This window comes from Anguilla anguilla, chromosome 3 (assembly GCF_013347855.1).
Source record: "Anguilla anguilla isolate fAngAng1 chromosome 3, fAngAng1.pri, whole genome shotgun sequence".
Classification (NCBI taxonomy): Eukaryota; Metazoa; Chordata; class Actinopteri; order Anguilliformes; family Anguillidae; genus Anguilla; species Anguilla anguilla.
Window position 1 is genome coordinate 25,271,243 of NC_049203.1, and position 16,021 is coordinate 25,287,263.

Genomic DNA, 16,021 nt, shown 5'->3' on the forward strand with positions numbered 1-16,021 from the left:
GTAATTAGGATAATTGTAAGATACTTGTCCTTACTTTAAAAGCTTTACATAGGCTAAACTGTGCGTATGTGAATTATTTTCTTTCTTCCTATAATTCTTCATGAATGCTCCACTCACAGGTCTTGTTATTCCTAGAGTAGCTAAAAGTACCAAGGGTGGTAGAGTCTTCCCGTAGTGCTCCATTCCTATGGAAAAAATTACCTGCTTGGGTTGCAGGCACATCCTAGGCCTAAGACTTACGTTTTTCAGGCCCGGATCTCTGTAAAGCTGCTTTATGAAAATGCCTTTTGTAAAAAGCACTTTTTGTCTTATTAATGGAATTTTCAATGTTCTTCCACTCAACAAGCACATATCGACAGAGATTGACAATTTCATAAAAAATGCAGCAAGGGAGTTCTAAACGTAGAAACCATCTAAATAACAATGAAAAAGGTACAGACTTACAGTGCCAAAATTGACAACTATTGTTGAGTACTGCAGTACAACAAGCCTTGCCTCACACACACACACACACACACACATACTCTCTATCTCTCTCTGTCATTATTGGTTGATTTGTATAGTGACTCCAAATACAAATACGGTTAAAATTCTGTGTAGTTTAATTACATCAGTTTCTGTCCAATCAGAGACATTTCCTACAAAAAGTAAATTAAAGAAAGGACAGGCCCTTTAATTCTGAAGATATTTGGTATGAAGTTCAACACACAGCACATCAGCAAGAACAGATGAGCATTTCATCCTTAACAATCAGACAATCAACCTTTCAGTACAAACAGATCATGTATCCTACAACAAACACCTGGGCAATTGTGAAATTCAGTATTGATTTTTTCCCGACACTATACCTGGTTTTTACATTGATTGTTTTGTGTGCTTATTGTATGACATCCTTAAGAGATGACAGATGTACATTAAATAACAGTAGTTGCTACAGAATGGGTTGAAAAATCTATATTTAAACAAACAAATACTCTAATATCCCAAAACTGTAAATTAATTGGACTGGTAAATGCTTTCAAACTAGTGGCTCTTCCTCATGATCACTGCTATTATGCAAATAATGTTGGCAACCTTCAAGCAAATAAATATGACTGTTAGGGCTCATCAAAGTATAGTGCACAGTCTCCATGTATTATTGCATTTCTCTCCTAAAGGCAATGCACCCTACTACAGGCACTGATAGGAGTGTTGCTACACATTCAAGTTATTTTGGAACGTGTAGACACACACACACACACATCACGTGCAGAATCATGTGCAGAATGAAATAGTGCATCGTGTATCAGAAATATATTTGACTAAGTTTCTTATAAAGAAACACAAAACGTTCAGTAATTCCACTGTGTTCAAATCAGATCAAATTTACTTGATCAGAATAAAATTACTACATCAGTTGATTTAACACTTAATATTTTACTGGGAATGCAACCCACTTGAGACTGGAGATAAAAGTGAGGACCACAAGTGTATTACTTGTCACTTGTCTTGCATCTCATATACACCATGGCTTCCTCTCTTGTGGCTGTGACTGACATCCAGTCATCACTTATTTTTACGTTAGTGATATAATTCTACTTTGGTAAGCGTACGGATATGGAAACTCAAATCCTTATCACACCACAGAGCAACCGTGTCATGGGTAATAGAAGCAAGAAGTCACCACGCTCTCTGAGGTAACACACTAATGCCCGCTTGGATGATGATATGTGCTACAATTCTCAGCCTGAGGAAAACTAGTATGGCCTCACTCACAGCAATTAAGCTTTAACAGAAGATTGTGCACTACGGATGTGTTCTCTTTAAGGTGCTACAGCATGAACTCCCCAAGGGTGGGTGTGTTTATGTGTATGTATTTACGTTTAAATAAATGCATAAACTGTAGGCCAAAGAGAAAGTGTCACTTGTAAACATCCCCAGAAACATTAACTACACCGACCAAGGGTATCTCCTAAATGGCTCTAAATATGTAACTATGTTTGCTAATTCACTACTCAATAAGTTATCATCGCTTTTAAGATGCCTCAAGGACACTTTTGGGAACAATCCAATATGCATGTATTTTAAAAATCTTAGCGTTTCAACTGCTTAGCCGTATAGGCTACAACGTCAACAAGAAACTTAAATAAAGATGAGACCTTTCCGACAGCTTTGTTGAATAAAAATGCAGTATAATAAGGTAACTTTTAGATGCACATTCTCCCACAACGAAATAATATATTTTTTCCCAATAAATCCAATCCATTCTCACAAACTCTCCCATTCCTGAAAAAAGGACACAAACATTGCAATGGCATATACATAAGTGCTGCAACCTAGCATGCTGCTTTAAACCCCGCCTATGTCGCCAACACGTAAGCGACAGGGAATGCAGCCAACAAAGTATGCTTAAAGTGTACTTGCGTCACTATAATATAAGAGCCAAAACCAATCGGAACGAACAGGAGGGGTGCGTAAAGTTGAGTGCGTTTTTTTCATCCTCCATTTAAAAGTTTATATGAGAAACGAAGCTCCTGAGCAAGGAACCCCGAGACGGGAATATTCACGTGATTACAATCTACAGCGACCATTGGCTGCAGGAGAAGGATAGGGCGTTCCGACGACGGCGGCGTGGGTTTGCCTGGATGACACAATTACAACAACTTTGAGCTGGTGGTTGGGGGAAGTTTGTGATATTACCAAATAACACCCCGTTTTAAAACCCTGCTTCAACGGCACTCTATGCATCACATGGAATAGGTTGCATATTACTATTTAGTATAAAACAATGTAAAAGACCGTCCGGAGGGCTTGTTTTCTTTAAGGATTTGGCAACAATTCTTTCACATTTTTAATCCTGGGGGAAAGTTGCTTTTCCCAAATATATTTTTCGGTTGCTTTTTACATTTGGTGGAGTTCCTCATTTGCTCCTCCATTGCGTTTCCATGAAATCGTGCGGAGTGTCGCTCGCCGCTGCTGCCTGCGCCGCTGCTCGAAGTCTCGGCGCTGCTGGTGATGAGGAAAAGAAAATGGCGGCGGGAAAAGCGAGTGAAACCGAAGAGGACTTTCCGAGGCTGACAACGCAGGAGAGGAGCAGCCTGGCCGGAATAGACAGGTTAGAAACGCAACCTTACGCAAACTTGCAGGGTTTTCTGACAGGGCCGTGCACGAGTTCGTGGTTTTAAATGTGTATACCATGCAAAAACACCTCAAGTAACGGAGACGCCTGTGTTGTCTTGTCTGCTTGCAGCCGACTGTTTGGATTTCAGAGGCTTCATGAAGATGGCGCCAGAACGAAGGCCTTGCTGTTAAAGGTATGTCAAGATTAGAGCTTGAGCCGGTTCGTACCCAAACAATCCAGTTTGGTGCATTCATTCCTCTCCTAGAACATATGTAGCTGGCTAGTTTTCCTTGTAGCAACTACCACAACTAGCCTTAAAACAGTGTCAAAATAGTTGGCTGTACCCTGATCACTTTTACTGCGCAAAGCGACCCATCTTCTAATGTCTAGTACAGCAACAGTACGTTTGTTACATTGTTTGTATTGGGCAAATGACACCAGCTTACACCCTACGTAGGCATTAAAGCGAGGTGGCTCGCTAGGAAATAAAACGATACCTGTCGAACTGGCCCGATGGCACACATGAACACAATGAACTTGTAACTTAGTCTAAGCACTGCGCTAGTTATATCTTACCTAGTAACGGCGCTAATGTTACATCGCTTGCACTGTGAGGAGATTGCTAGCTAGATACATTAGCCAATGTATCCAGTGTTCACTGGATGGGCTGTCTTGGTAAACTGCAAAGCTGTGCAGTAGGCTGCCCAGCGTTAACGTTCCCTATTACTTTCCAATGCTTCTGACAGCTCGCTTGTTAGGTAGCTGTAGAGCCAATGTATTTAGTTCTGTAAACACCTTGCTAATGTCTGTTTAGCTGTGTTATCGGTATTCAATGCTTACAACGTGCAACATGAATGTATATTTGGTCTTGCTTAACGTAGCAATGTCCGAAATGTGATTGTATCAAGTAGCACTAGCTAACGTTAGGCTAACTTACAGCTTTTGGAACGAGATGTTTGGACGTGGATAGAGGCCATGTTTACCTTTTCACCGTGTTAATGTTTGCTCATTAATACAAAGTTAGGAAGTGGGAAGTACCTATCTTGTCTGCTTAGTGAATTGTTGGAAATTATTTGACTCAATCTACACCGTTAGCCAACGTTAGTTGTTTTAGCTTCACAATAACCAGCTTTCAAGTTACGTTCACATTTGTCTAAGCTGGACCAATCTCCCTTCGACATTTGAAACCAACATAGTCTAGCTAACTTAGGCTAACTGTGTGCATTGTGTTGTCAGTGACATTTATTGTTCATGTTTTGTGTAAACATGACGCGTTTTTAGAGCGGCTGGGGTAAACTTGTCACACAAAAAACAGTTGGTTTGCTCGCTAGCTAGTAATGGCTGCTCGGGTCGGCCCAAGATGGCGGGACATTCAGGGAGGAGAGAAGTGAGAGAAATGCAACAAGATAGCTAGTTGAGCTAGCTAATAAGCAGTGCAGAGAGACTGTGTGTTAAAATAACAATTCATCCCGAACGCAGTTGGACTAGTTACGTATTTTTATGCTGTCGCGGTCTTTCACAACTTGGCACCTTTTGGTTTATTCAGTTTGGCTTTACTAGCTAGCTAGCGAACTGTTATGTGTTCCACCCCTATGTTTGTGTATTGCATCACAACCTGTAGCGTTGGGTTCCAAACAAAGGGGATTTTTGGGTCGTAGCTAAATGTTTTTGTTTTCGTTATTATTCATAACATGGTGTACTTTTAAAAATAGCATATCACTCTTGCATGATGCTAGAGATCAACAAAAATTGGGCCTCTTCCGTGTTACGGATAGATTGCTAACGTTTGTAGTGTCACAGAGACGACCGTATGCTTCAACTAGAATCTTTTATCTGTAATATAGATTCTAGACCGTATGCTTTATAGACTACCTTGCTAAGATTGCAGAAAACTTTTAAGTGGAGGGTAGAGCGTCGTTTATAATTGGTACTCCACTCGAAAAACGAAATGCACGGGCTTTTAAGATGAATATATACCTGCTATTTGACTGACTGCTTACCTTTGTCAACTTCCTCACATGGGAATGGGCTTATCCCATCGTTTTACCCTGCGACGCAATTGGCAAGGTGCAACTGTCATGAGAACTTAATTCTCTTGCAGTATTTGTTTGATTTGATTTCATGATGCAGCAACACCAGTATTCTCAAACTCATTCTCGATTATTAAGCTGATCTTTGGGGGAGGGGGATAGTCAGAAACAAAGAGGTTGGGTTTGCATGAGGACATGCAGCGAATTACATAATGAATTTACGTTCGAATGAGGCCTCCAAATAAAGCAAAATGTCCAGTTTAGCTGAAGTTTGCAGTATAGTTATTTGAAATTTGGCGCTTGAAAGAATCTACACAAATTCTATGATCTTATCGAAAGTCCCCAGGTACCAACTGGGTACAGCTTGTGCAGAGGTACAATCTAAAGACTATGTGGACCCATATCGGGTTGGAAAAATGACTGAGAGATATTGATTCCTACTGTTCATAGCTAAATTGTTCTGTAAACTGTCACTGCGCTTCTGCCAGGAGGATGACTTTGATTATGAGTTACAACCCCCAAATCGCTCTTATCTAGCATGGTCTTCAAAGCATGATTCAGATCACAGGAGTGTCAGCCATTTGAATTTTAAAATATCCCCCTGTAGCAAAGCTCACTTACTGCCAATTTGATTAGATATTACACGTCTATCATTTGTAACATTATCATTTGGAATCAATGCAATGCAATTTTTATTTGCTGATCAATGAAAAACATTGAACATCACTGCTGAGACTATCAGCATTGTGATATTCAGTTGTGTTCTCCAATCCAGTTTTTTTTTAACAAGCATACTGCATGTTTTTCTTTCTCCAAGCTACACGTATGCTTACTTATATGTTCACTGTGCCAACAAACCACCATTTTGTTTTCCTCTACGTTCTCCATGGCTTGGATTCCACAAACAAGTTTTGTTGTAATTGTTTCAACAGATTTTTCAATTGCACTGTTTAACCGTTGCTGTTTTTAGTTTGACACAGTTTAGGAAATCCTGTCTTTATTTTTTTTGTGGAGCCATATAACTGACCCGATATTGTCAACAGTCTTTGCTACAAAGCAGTTAGTGCATTGTGGGTAGTGTTGAAGAGCCACCATATGATGGAGCCATGCCTGTTGTGAGAAATGTGCTGCTGAATGCTGTTCTGTAAGCAGAGATGCATGGGGAAAATGTTGAAACGGCCATTTATTCTTCAAACCAAAGAGCACACTGAGAACCCAATCTCGTTGGCTTTGCTGTTGAGTTTGCCACAATGCTCTTTCAGCTTCAGTACTGGGAATTCTGCCAGTGCAGAGTGGCCACTACAGCCTCACTCGTGGTACACCAAAAGAAATGTCTGCATGCATACGTCTGTTTGTTTGTTAGAAGACTGAACGAAAATGTTTTGTAGGTTGACTATGTGTGTCAGCCTTTTTATGTATTTTGAAATGGATGCAGGACTTTTGTTTTAGTCCGTGATTTTTCTTGTTTTGGAATTTATAGACGCTATTATAAAGATCTGAAATATTCAGTTTTTTTGGCCTTATTGTACAAACTGTTTTGTAACGGTGTATTTACCGTTTTGTGTTTTTCCTGCAAGTGGACTTACTTGCTCAGAATTAGATTTAAAAAATAAAAATCTTGTTTGAAGCTTCTAATGAGCAGTGTCCTGTTTGAGATGAAGAAATGGAACCATGATCTAAGAACTACGAAATTGAATCTGGAAAAACTCAATTTCTTGTTTTGATTCTTTCTTCAATAGATCATGGCTGTTTTTTTTTATAATATAGCTGCTGTTTCACAATGCATACGTTTTATTTCTTTATTAGTGCAAGTGGTGAATCGTCAGCGAACAACCATTTTGAGAACTGAGCAGCCATAAGCACATTTATGCAGGTTAATTGGATGCTACATCAATCAATTGACCCTTGAGGCTGGCAAAATATTTGGTCTGGTTTACCAACCTGTCGTGTTATACAAAGATCACAGGACTTTTTTTCTAAATGTTAATACAAACATCACTCAGACTGTGAAGTTGTCCTCATTGGCTTGGTTGTCATGCGTAAACTACCAGATTTGGTGTTTATTGCTAGGTTGCTGCATGGAAGGGTTTTGTTGAATGCAATAAGCTGTCATCGGTTGATCTGCTAGATGGCAGGCTGAGGTTTGCTTCTGATTATGCAGATGTATACAACAATTACTTCTTCAGTGCATGCAAAATTAATTGAGAATAAAGTCACTTATCAGGTTTAAGATTCTGGTTTTGATCGGTAGATTATGTGCCTTTACCTGTGTCGAATGAAGAAATAAGGGAGAAAATTTTGATGGAAAACCTTTTTACCTTGCTCTGCAGGTGGTCTGCATGTAGTCAAGAGTTGTCCACCCTGGAACTTGAATAATTGCATCCGGTGGAGCGGGTGTTACCTCAATTTATGCTCACACAATGCTGTGAGCAAGTGGCAGCTTTGCCATTTTGATGAATTAATATGGAGCTGTGCATGGCTAAAATAATCGTAACGCGCAGGATTGTCAAAGACAATAATTTTCATCTGATTATGGGAGATGAATATATGGAAAGACGAGGCATGCATTTAAGTCTAGCCGCGATGGTATATGTTCAACCTCAGTGGTATTTTGTGCGCACAACAATCACACCTTAGGTAGGCTATATGACACCCGTATCCCCACCCTTACTTAAGATTTTCCTGCATTGAAATGTCTTTGAAACCTTACTTACTTACTTATGCCTGACACCCCTACTGGGGTATAGGCCGTCGACAAGGGACCTTAGACACACTAAATTAACAACCGTAGAATTGGCTTAATTGCATTAACGAATCGGATGGCCGAACGTGTGTACCACTGAGGCATCCGCTATTGATGTGATTTTCCTACCATTGTAAATTTCAGTGGTTTTGTCTTTATAAGGGCAATTGTTGGTTATTTTTGCAACATCTGCAGATTTTTAACATTTGTTTATAGATCTTTAGGCAATGAAACTGTATATAATTCCATGGAAATATCAGAAATATGCACTGATGGTTTATGCTAATACGTGATCTCTTTGTGATGGAACGAGTAGGAAATGGTCGGGGATTTGGCAATTTTATGCAAATACCTGAATTATGAGATAATCCGTTATGCATTTAAGTGGATTCTACTGTATTAACCTACACTTGTTTTTGCCTATCTGTTCAGATTGATCTGAGAAATACTCATGTAAAGCGTTTTAATTTTCTGTAGGGTTCATATAACACCAGTGTCGAAAAGGATGGTGCAAGCATTCTTTGCATGAATGTATAAATATAGGCTATATAGTAAGCTGCCATTTGTGTGGATTCATGAAGTTTAAAGGTTTAGTATTATACCCTACATTTTGATTGACAAAAATGAAATGAATTATCACTATTCCTATAGAATGACCCACTCACAATGTGTAAATCCTTCAGTATAGGCTATATTTTCCTTGCAACTCTGACACTTCTAATATGTAACCCTTCATTAAACGTTTAAATTGTTAAATTTTTTATTTTAATTTTTGTCACGCTTTTAATTTTGTATGGCCTGCATCTCGGTGCATTGTTGTGGTCTTTAGAAGACCAGGACTTTGCATTGTATATGTAGCTAAGCACAGGCCGATGACACATCGAGTCGACGGTGGCAGTAAAGCCGGACCGACCACAGTCACTGTCCCACAGTGTCATCACCTAGGCCTATGCCCTATTCTGAGCCAGGAAAACTCTGACTTCCGCTCTTCACCCTGCCATTGGCTGATGCTGCTTGCAGGTGGGACGCTGACTGCAACTTTTGTTTATTACCTGGAAATAATAGGCAGCGTCCTTCTCTGGAATGAAATTCTGCTGTGGAAAAGAGTTGAAAGAAGTACTGTAGAAATGAACTTGGGGCTAGAATTGTGTAACCAATTTAACTTTGACAATGGTGACTGCTATGCTAATTAGCTGTTCCTTTCCCCAAAAAAGGATTGCTGAAAAGAGTAGGAATAAAAAGGTTTTGTACATTGTGTGACAGCCTGTCAAGCAGAAGCACAAATGAAAGCGGTGTTGGTATACTTGGAAATTTTTGACAGAATGTTCCTGTAACACATGTGCATTTTTGAAGAAAATAAAGGGTGGGAAAGTTGCACCTGGTTTGTGTGTGGTTTGGACTGCATGTTGTGTGGTCATGCAGGTTTTCTTTAGCAGACCATAGCTCCAAATTATTGTCCATGCTTGTCCAGGAATAAAAGGCCATTTTCACCTGAAGTTCTGCTTATTGTGGCCCTCTTATGGCAATCAGGACCCACTCATGGGTCATGGGAAGGTTTGAGGTGCATGAGAAGATGCATGGGGAAAAAGGTTTATATTGGCTTACATTTTCCACTGGCATTCACACAGACCAGATCAAAATTGATTGGTTTGGCTGCAGCAGCTGACCAGGGTGGGGGATTTAGCTGGACATGACAAACTACATGCCAGTGTTGTTAATGGGACACTTGTATTAAACAGACATTGGATGGATGGATTGGTGGATGTCTGCAATCTTGGACTGGGGGGGGGGGGGGGGGGGGGGGGGGGGGGGGTTGGGGGGGGGTGAATAATGAAAAAATGACCTTTCTCTACCATGTTGATGTCAGTGATTTTCTTCAGTCGTTCCTCTGTGATGCCTGCATCTCCAGACACGCTTCTCGTAAATGGATCCCTTTATTGGCCGCCTTTTTATTTTGTGGTGATATTGTGGCGGTATGCCACAGATGAGTCTATGTAGGGGAAATACTGCAATTTGCAGAAGTATGACAGTAGTAGAAATGCATTAGTTTTGTTCCAGAACAAATACAGCTATTTGCAGTACTGCACAACCCCTACTTCCTTTTATACAACATGCAGTTTGGGTGCCTTCACGGCATTCTAGTTATCTCAAAGTACATTTCCAGTGCCGTTTGGTACACATTGTTCGTTGTGTGAATGTAAACGGCCATTGTAAATTACTGTTGACCAATATAAACTGTACAGATTGCACATGGCTTTGCCCTGTTCATTGCTGAAAAGTAGAAATTATTATTGTTATGCCATTTCTTCCAAACATATTGGACAGGTTTTAAGCTTGACATACCATGCTTTCCCATCACTAGCTTCCATTCATTGATTTGCTTGTATCTTTAACTATACAATGTGTTCACCTTATACAGCCTTTTAAAGATATTTTAATATGGTCTCCGTAGACTTAATTGTCTCCATTGATGAAACTGTCAGTATCCTTTAGAAATTCAAAACTGGCATTTAAAATAAAAAACCTCAAGAAATTGCTTGCTGCACCATTTTCCAGGGTCTGCTCACACAGCATAGATTGTGTTAAACCATTTTGATTAGGCAATGATTTCAGTGGTCCCTGCATGATTTGGGAACAGATAGTCTTCCTATAAGAGTGGTCATTTTCGGTTATTTCGCAGATCGAGTGATCGCATAATGTGCTCAATTCCAAATCGATATACCCATAATTTGGGTATTTGCATAGAACCATTTCCCATTCATTCTATTGTAAAGAGATTGCATATTTGCATAAACCATTAGCACATATTTTGGATATTTTCATGTCTCATAATGATCCATAAATATACATTAGAAGTTGTGCCGCTGCAGCATAAATAAACTGTCAGGCACAAACCACAAAAATTTAAGGTATACATTTCTAATCGTCTTACTGGTCAACAAGATCTCTAGCTGTCGGAATAAGGTGTGGTTTGTTAGGGGTGGAATAATAACCCACAAGATGGGACATCTCCAGGAACAGGGTTGGTTACCACTGGTATAGAGTAGATGGTCAAGTTACAGCTTGAATGTGTTTATAGTTTAGCCTCTGTTTTGAATGATTCAGTAGTTGGCTAGATAGCTATGTGTGATAACAAACATTGCAACCAAGTTTAATTTTAATATTAGGTAACCCGGTTCATTGCTAAGTGGTAAATGGTATGTGGTATTTGCTGTAATACTTAAGTAACATTTTTGTCGCAATGGAATTGTATATTTCGAAACGCATGTTTTCATTGTAATTGAGGGAGGTAGTCAATTCGCCTCGTGCAATTTCCCTTGGCATAGGGCATTCCAGCCGTGTTAATCTCAGCCCCTCCGATATTATCCTGCTTGTACAACGGCTCGCCAACAAAAAGCATAATATCAATCAAAAGCATGCATTTCAAAATATTTATTTGCTTTATTCTGTTCATATTTGGTGAAGAAAAATCCTCTTAATGCATTTCTTTTTTTTTTTTTTTTGCATATGGTATGATAAATTAATACATGGAGCTGAGTTCCAACACACAGTAATCTGCCACAGTGTTTTAACGGCTAGCCTCCCAGTGCACTGAGCTCTTAACCACTGCAGAATGCACAGAGCCAAAGCAAATGAAACTGAACTCCGGTCTTTGCACAGCATTGCTAGATCAGGACTGCCATTGAAAACAAGGCATTGGTGGGAAGTCTAGATGGGAAATCTAGTAATCCTGTTATCTCGAGTTGGCCCCGTCCTAGAACTGTAGCCTAATCCAGTCTTTAGCAGTGTTTGATTAGTTGGTCATATGGGCTATTATGACCCATTTGTGCCATATCGGTATTATGTTCTGACTTTGGGAAGCTTCACTCTGGTCCTCCTCTGCATGAAATAATTTTCTTTTGCCATTTAGTAAAGCATAATTGATTAGAAACACATTCTTGAAAGTTGCTTATGCCTCAGAATAAGCAATTGTAGTGTTGTAACAGCCAGTTCTCTTGTCTTTTGGAACCAGTGAACTGTGACATTAGACCCACCTCATCGATGCAGTGTATTAAATCTTTAACCTCGGCCAGCTCCATGAAATTTCAGGACACACAAGACTTCATTCAGATTCTTGTAAATGCAGAAAGTCTGCTCTTTGCATAAGTTAAAGCTGCAGGTTAATGGATTGTATTTTAATATGAATAAGCACTTGCATTTCCTTTCTCACGAAATTACTTTCTTAATGGCTAGTTGAGCCAAATGTTTTTTTCCTGAATGAGTCAAAACAAAGCGAGAGTTTACTTTCTGTGGTTTTTTTGTTTTTTTGTTTTAAAAAAAAAAAAAAAAAAAAAGAAAAGAAGAATTTCAGGGTTAGTGTGTGGTTTTAATTGGAATAGGTAGTTTTTGCATGCAATGAAGGATATTTCAGTTGTTTAGAAAGGTTTCTGATGACCTGCTGTTTTCAGTGGTATATATTGAGAATTCCCTTTAACTAGCCAACTTAAAGCATTGGATTGCATTTCATTTGTTGTGGTTCCTAACGTGTTCTGAAATCTGAATTTATTTCAATTCTGACTTTGAATTGTAATGGATCCCATTAACTGTCAAGATTACATTTGTATTGAATTTGCCTGGAAAACCTTTGATTGTGCTCAACATAAATACTTGAAGGTAATCAAAATAACTAGGCTATTTGATGTAGATGTACAATTCTGATGATGGAATGGAAAAAGAAGCGGAGCACCAGCTGACAACCAGCCAGTAAGCCTGCATGATGAATCGAATTCAAATCGAAATTGCGATTTGACCATGTGTGATTTCTGAACCGTAATAGGCTGAAGGAGAAGAAAAGATGCCATTCAAACAATGCAGTTGCTGCAGCAAATCTTTTCACGCTTTTGAATACAGATCAATATTGTGTCTTTGAAAGGATACCAAAAAAAAAAAAAATCATGGCTCATCCTCTGCTTACCGCAATGTAATGTTTTAAAACAATGTTGACCCTGCAACATTGTTACTGCTCCTAAAAGGGGAAATGAATATTGGGTCCCTGGCAGCTCCCCTCCCTCGTGTTCGGACAGTTTGGCCTCTTGACGTTTCTGACCTCCCCACTGAAAGCGGAAACGGGTCTGCAGAGGAACCTCATAGGCCCCTCGCACAGACGCCGTGCACGCGTTTGCCCTTTCTCATTTCCCCTTCTCCGAAGTGGCACCAAATGCACGTAAGCAACGTCCCCGCAATGACTAGGTTGTAGATTTCTAATCAAGTTTATCAATGACTTGGGTGGAAATGGGTCGGTTTTGAATCTGCTGAAGAAAAGAAACGTTGGGTGTGACATTCAATTTTGTCGGCTCTTGTCAGTCTGCACCCTGCTCTGAAGCAGAGATCAGTGACTGCACATGTATTGTTAGCTAGCCGTGTCATCCCCCTAGCTGATAAAACCTGCTGCTAGGTAAATGTCAGCTCTGCGTGCGTGTGTGCGTGTTATAAAGGGGTGAGGAAATGCAGGATTCTATACCCTGCCTGTCTCTGGAACTGCCAGCATCGGCTGTGGAATTTATTGCTGAAAATTCTGTCCTTCTATAGGCTCTGAGAGTGCAAATGATGTGGATGTGTGTGCTTATGACAAACCTCCCCAGAAGTGAAAAGTCGCATCCCTGTATCAATATTTCATACCTATTTTTATTGCTTTTTTTCCATTATATAGGTGAAATACACTCAGTGGTCACTTTATTAGGTACACCCATCTAGTACCAGAGTTGCTTCCAAAAAGCCTGTATTCTTTGCAGCATGGATTCACCATGGTGCTGGTACCCTGGTAGTGTGTGAAAATCCCAGGAAGGGAGCCATTTCTGAGTTGCTGGAACCACCACGTTGGGTGATTGTTGTGTGTGCACGAACAATCAGACCACAGTCAAAGTCACTCAGATCATGCGTCTTGCCCATTCCAATGTTCTGTTGAACTAAGCCTGCAGGCTGTATATATTGAGTTTCCGCCACATGATCTTCTGTATGGGGGAGCATGCTGATTGGGTTAATGAGCAGGTGTGCCTAATAAAGTACCTGGTGTGTAAGTCACTTGCTGTCAAAAACAGCTTTCCTTGTGTTTGGCTAGCTTCGAGAAGCTGGATGGCTATTGGTCATAAAGATTCAGTGGTCGCTGGATTGGATGGTGGATAGCCAGCCTTCTAGCAAGCCTGACATAGCTATGCAATGTTTTCACCGCATTGCATTGTCATTGCAGTGGTACTAATTGGTAAGGGAGCCTGTCCCCTGCCAGTTGGCTGTGCATAGATAGTAAAGCAAACTAGTTTTTTAAATTCACATTGCTTACTTTTACTTACAAGGAAGCACATATGTGCAGTGATGGATCAGAGTAATGTAGGTGTTAGGATGCCATAACATCTGATAGGCCATACTAGACTCAGGGGTGGAAAAAAACCTCTTTATGGATGAATTGGCACATCTTAATTGATGATTTTGGAGTCATTGTCAAATGAATGCCCATACATTGTTAAATCTTTTTTCCAAACAAATGAGTATCAATAAATAAAAATGTATTACTGCATTTGTCTGTTCAGGAGAGATTTGATCGTGAGGGCCAAAACATATTTGTGAACCAATTATTTTGATACAAATGTTTGTGAATCTCTATTTTATTTGTGCTAGGTTTATGGTATTTATTTAATGATTTATGAGACAATAATAGCCCCATAGTTTGTTGCTGTCTGTATTAGCTTGGCTGTGCTCTGCTCTGGTTAGTTTGATGTGCAAGTAATGCTCTGTCTGTACTGGCATAGCATGCTCTGGTTGGTTTGTTGCATAAGTAACGCTCTGTCTGTACTGGCTTGGCTCTGCTCTGGTTGGTTTGATGTGTGAGTAACGCTCTCTCTGTACTGGCTTGGCTGTGCTCTGGTTGGTTTGGCTCTGCTCTGGTTGGTTTCATGTGTGAGTAAAGCTCTTGTCTGTGCTGATTTGGCTGTGCTCTGGGTGGTTTGTTGCATAAGTAATGCTCTGTCTGTACTGGCTTGGCTGTGCTCAGGGTGGTTTGATGCACAAGTAACGCTCTGTCTGTACTGGCTTGGCTCTGCTCTGGTTGGTTTGGCTCTGCTCTGGTTGGTTTGATGTGTGAGTAAAGCTCTGTCTGTACTGGTTTGGCTCTGCTCTGGGTGGTTTGATGCATAAGTAATGCTCTGTCTATACTGGCTTGGCTGTGCTCTGGTTGGTTTGTTGCATAAGTAATGCTCTGTCTGTACTGGCTTGGCTGTGCTCTGAGTGGTTTGATGTGTAAGTAACGCCCTATCTCTATTGGCTTGGCTCTGCTGTGGTCGGTTTGATGCATTAATAACACACTATCTGTACTGGCTTGGCCTCTTCATTTTTAAATGGGGTGGGGAACTGGCATGTGTGTAGTCTTATTTCCACTGATTGCCCTGGCACAGATGATTAGCTGTAGGCTATATCAGCGCTGATTCACTTGTTTTAATGTGCTTTAATCTACATTTTAAATGGGGGCATAATAAGAGTCTTCAGCTGTCATGAGCTTATCAAGAACTGTCAGTTCTTCTACATTAAATCCAAAAAGAGATAACACCCTCCTTTCCCACCCATTTTTAAATTAAAGATAAATATGATGATAAGACCTGTGGTAGATGCTTTTCACACGTGTTTGGTACCGACATGCAGTAGTTCTAATACGGTGTGCATTATGTGTAATATGACAACATATTGTAAAATGATAACAAAAATATATTTTAAAATTTGCATTGGAGGCAGAACATGTGAGTGGAAGAAATGCAAATAGATCCCAGATGTCTCAGTGAGATTATCATGACAATTATTTCCCCACTAATCTTCTCTTTGCAATTTTTGTTCATTAGTGAAACTATTTGTTCCTGCATTTCCTTCTGTGTGTCTCATAGCTGGTCTTGACATAGATGAGATTTGCTCTTCTAAAAGGAGGAATGGAAATGGATGTTATGTCATCTCTGTTCATGTTTTTCCATACATTCATACATTGCCATATAACCAAGCCAAGCTGCAAGTAACTGAGCAAATATTTAAAGGGGTGCTGAACTTCAACCATAGTTAGTTTATCTGTCTGCCAGTAATATGGCGAGACGGCATGACAATCTGAACATACCAGTCTTCTGGATATCAGTCTCC

The 16,021-nt window shown here is 40.0% G+C and overlaps 1 protein-coding gene across 7 annotated transcripts in view; it reads left to right on the top strand.

The window, feature by feature from the left end:
* Positions 1 to 2,494: 2,494 nt before the first annotated feature.
* Positions 2,495 to 16,021, top strand: part of LOC118224327 (lysine-specific demethylase 6A-like) — an 84,328-nt gene continuing 70,801 nt past the window's right edge. For 2 of the 7 annotated variants that reach the window (XM_035411748.1, XM_035411749.1), the window contains exons 1-2: positions 2,495 to 3,094; positions 3,230 to 3,293. In XM_035411748.1, the coding sequence (XP_035267639.1) occupies positions 2,925 to 3,094; positions 3,230 to 3,293 (234 nt within the window). In that variant the 5' untranslated portion in view covers positions 2,495 to 2,924. The remainder of the gene's footprint in view (positions 3,095 to 3,229; positions 3,294 to 16,021) is intronic. The other 5 variants (XM_035411750.1, XM_035411752.1, XM_035411757.1 and 2 more) reach the window with 3 other exon arrangements.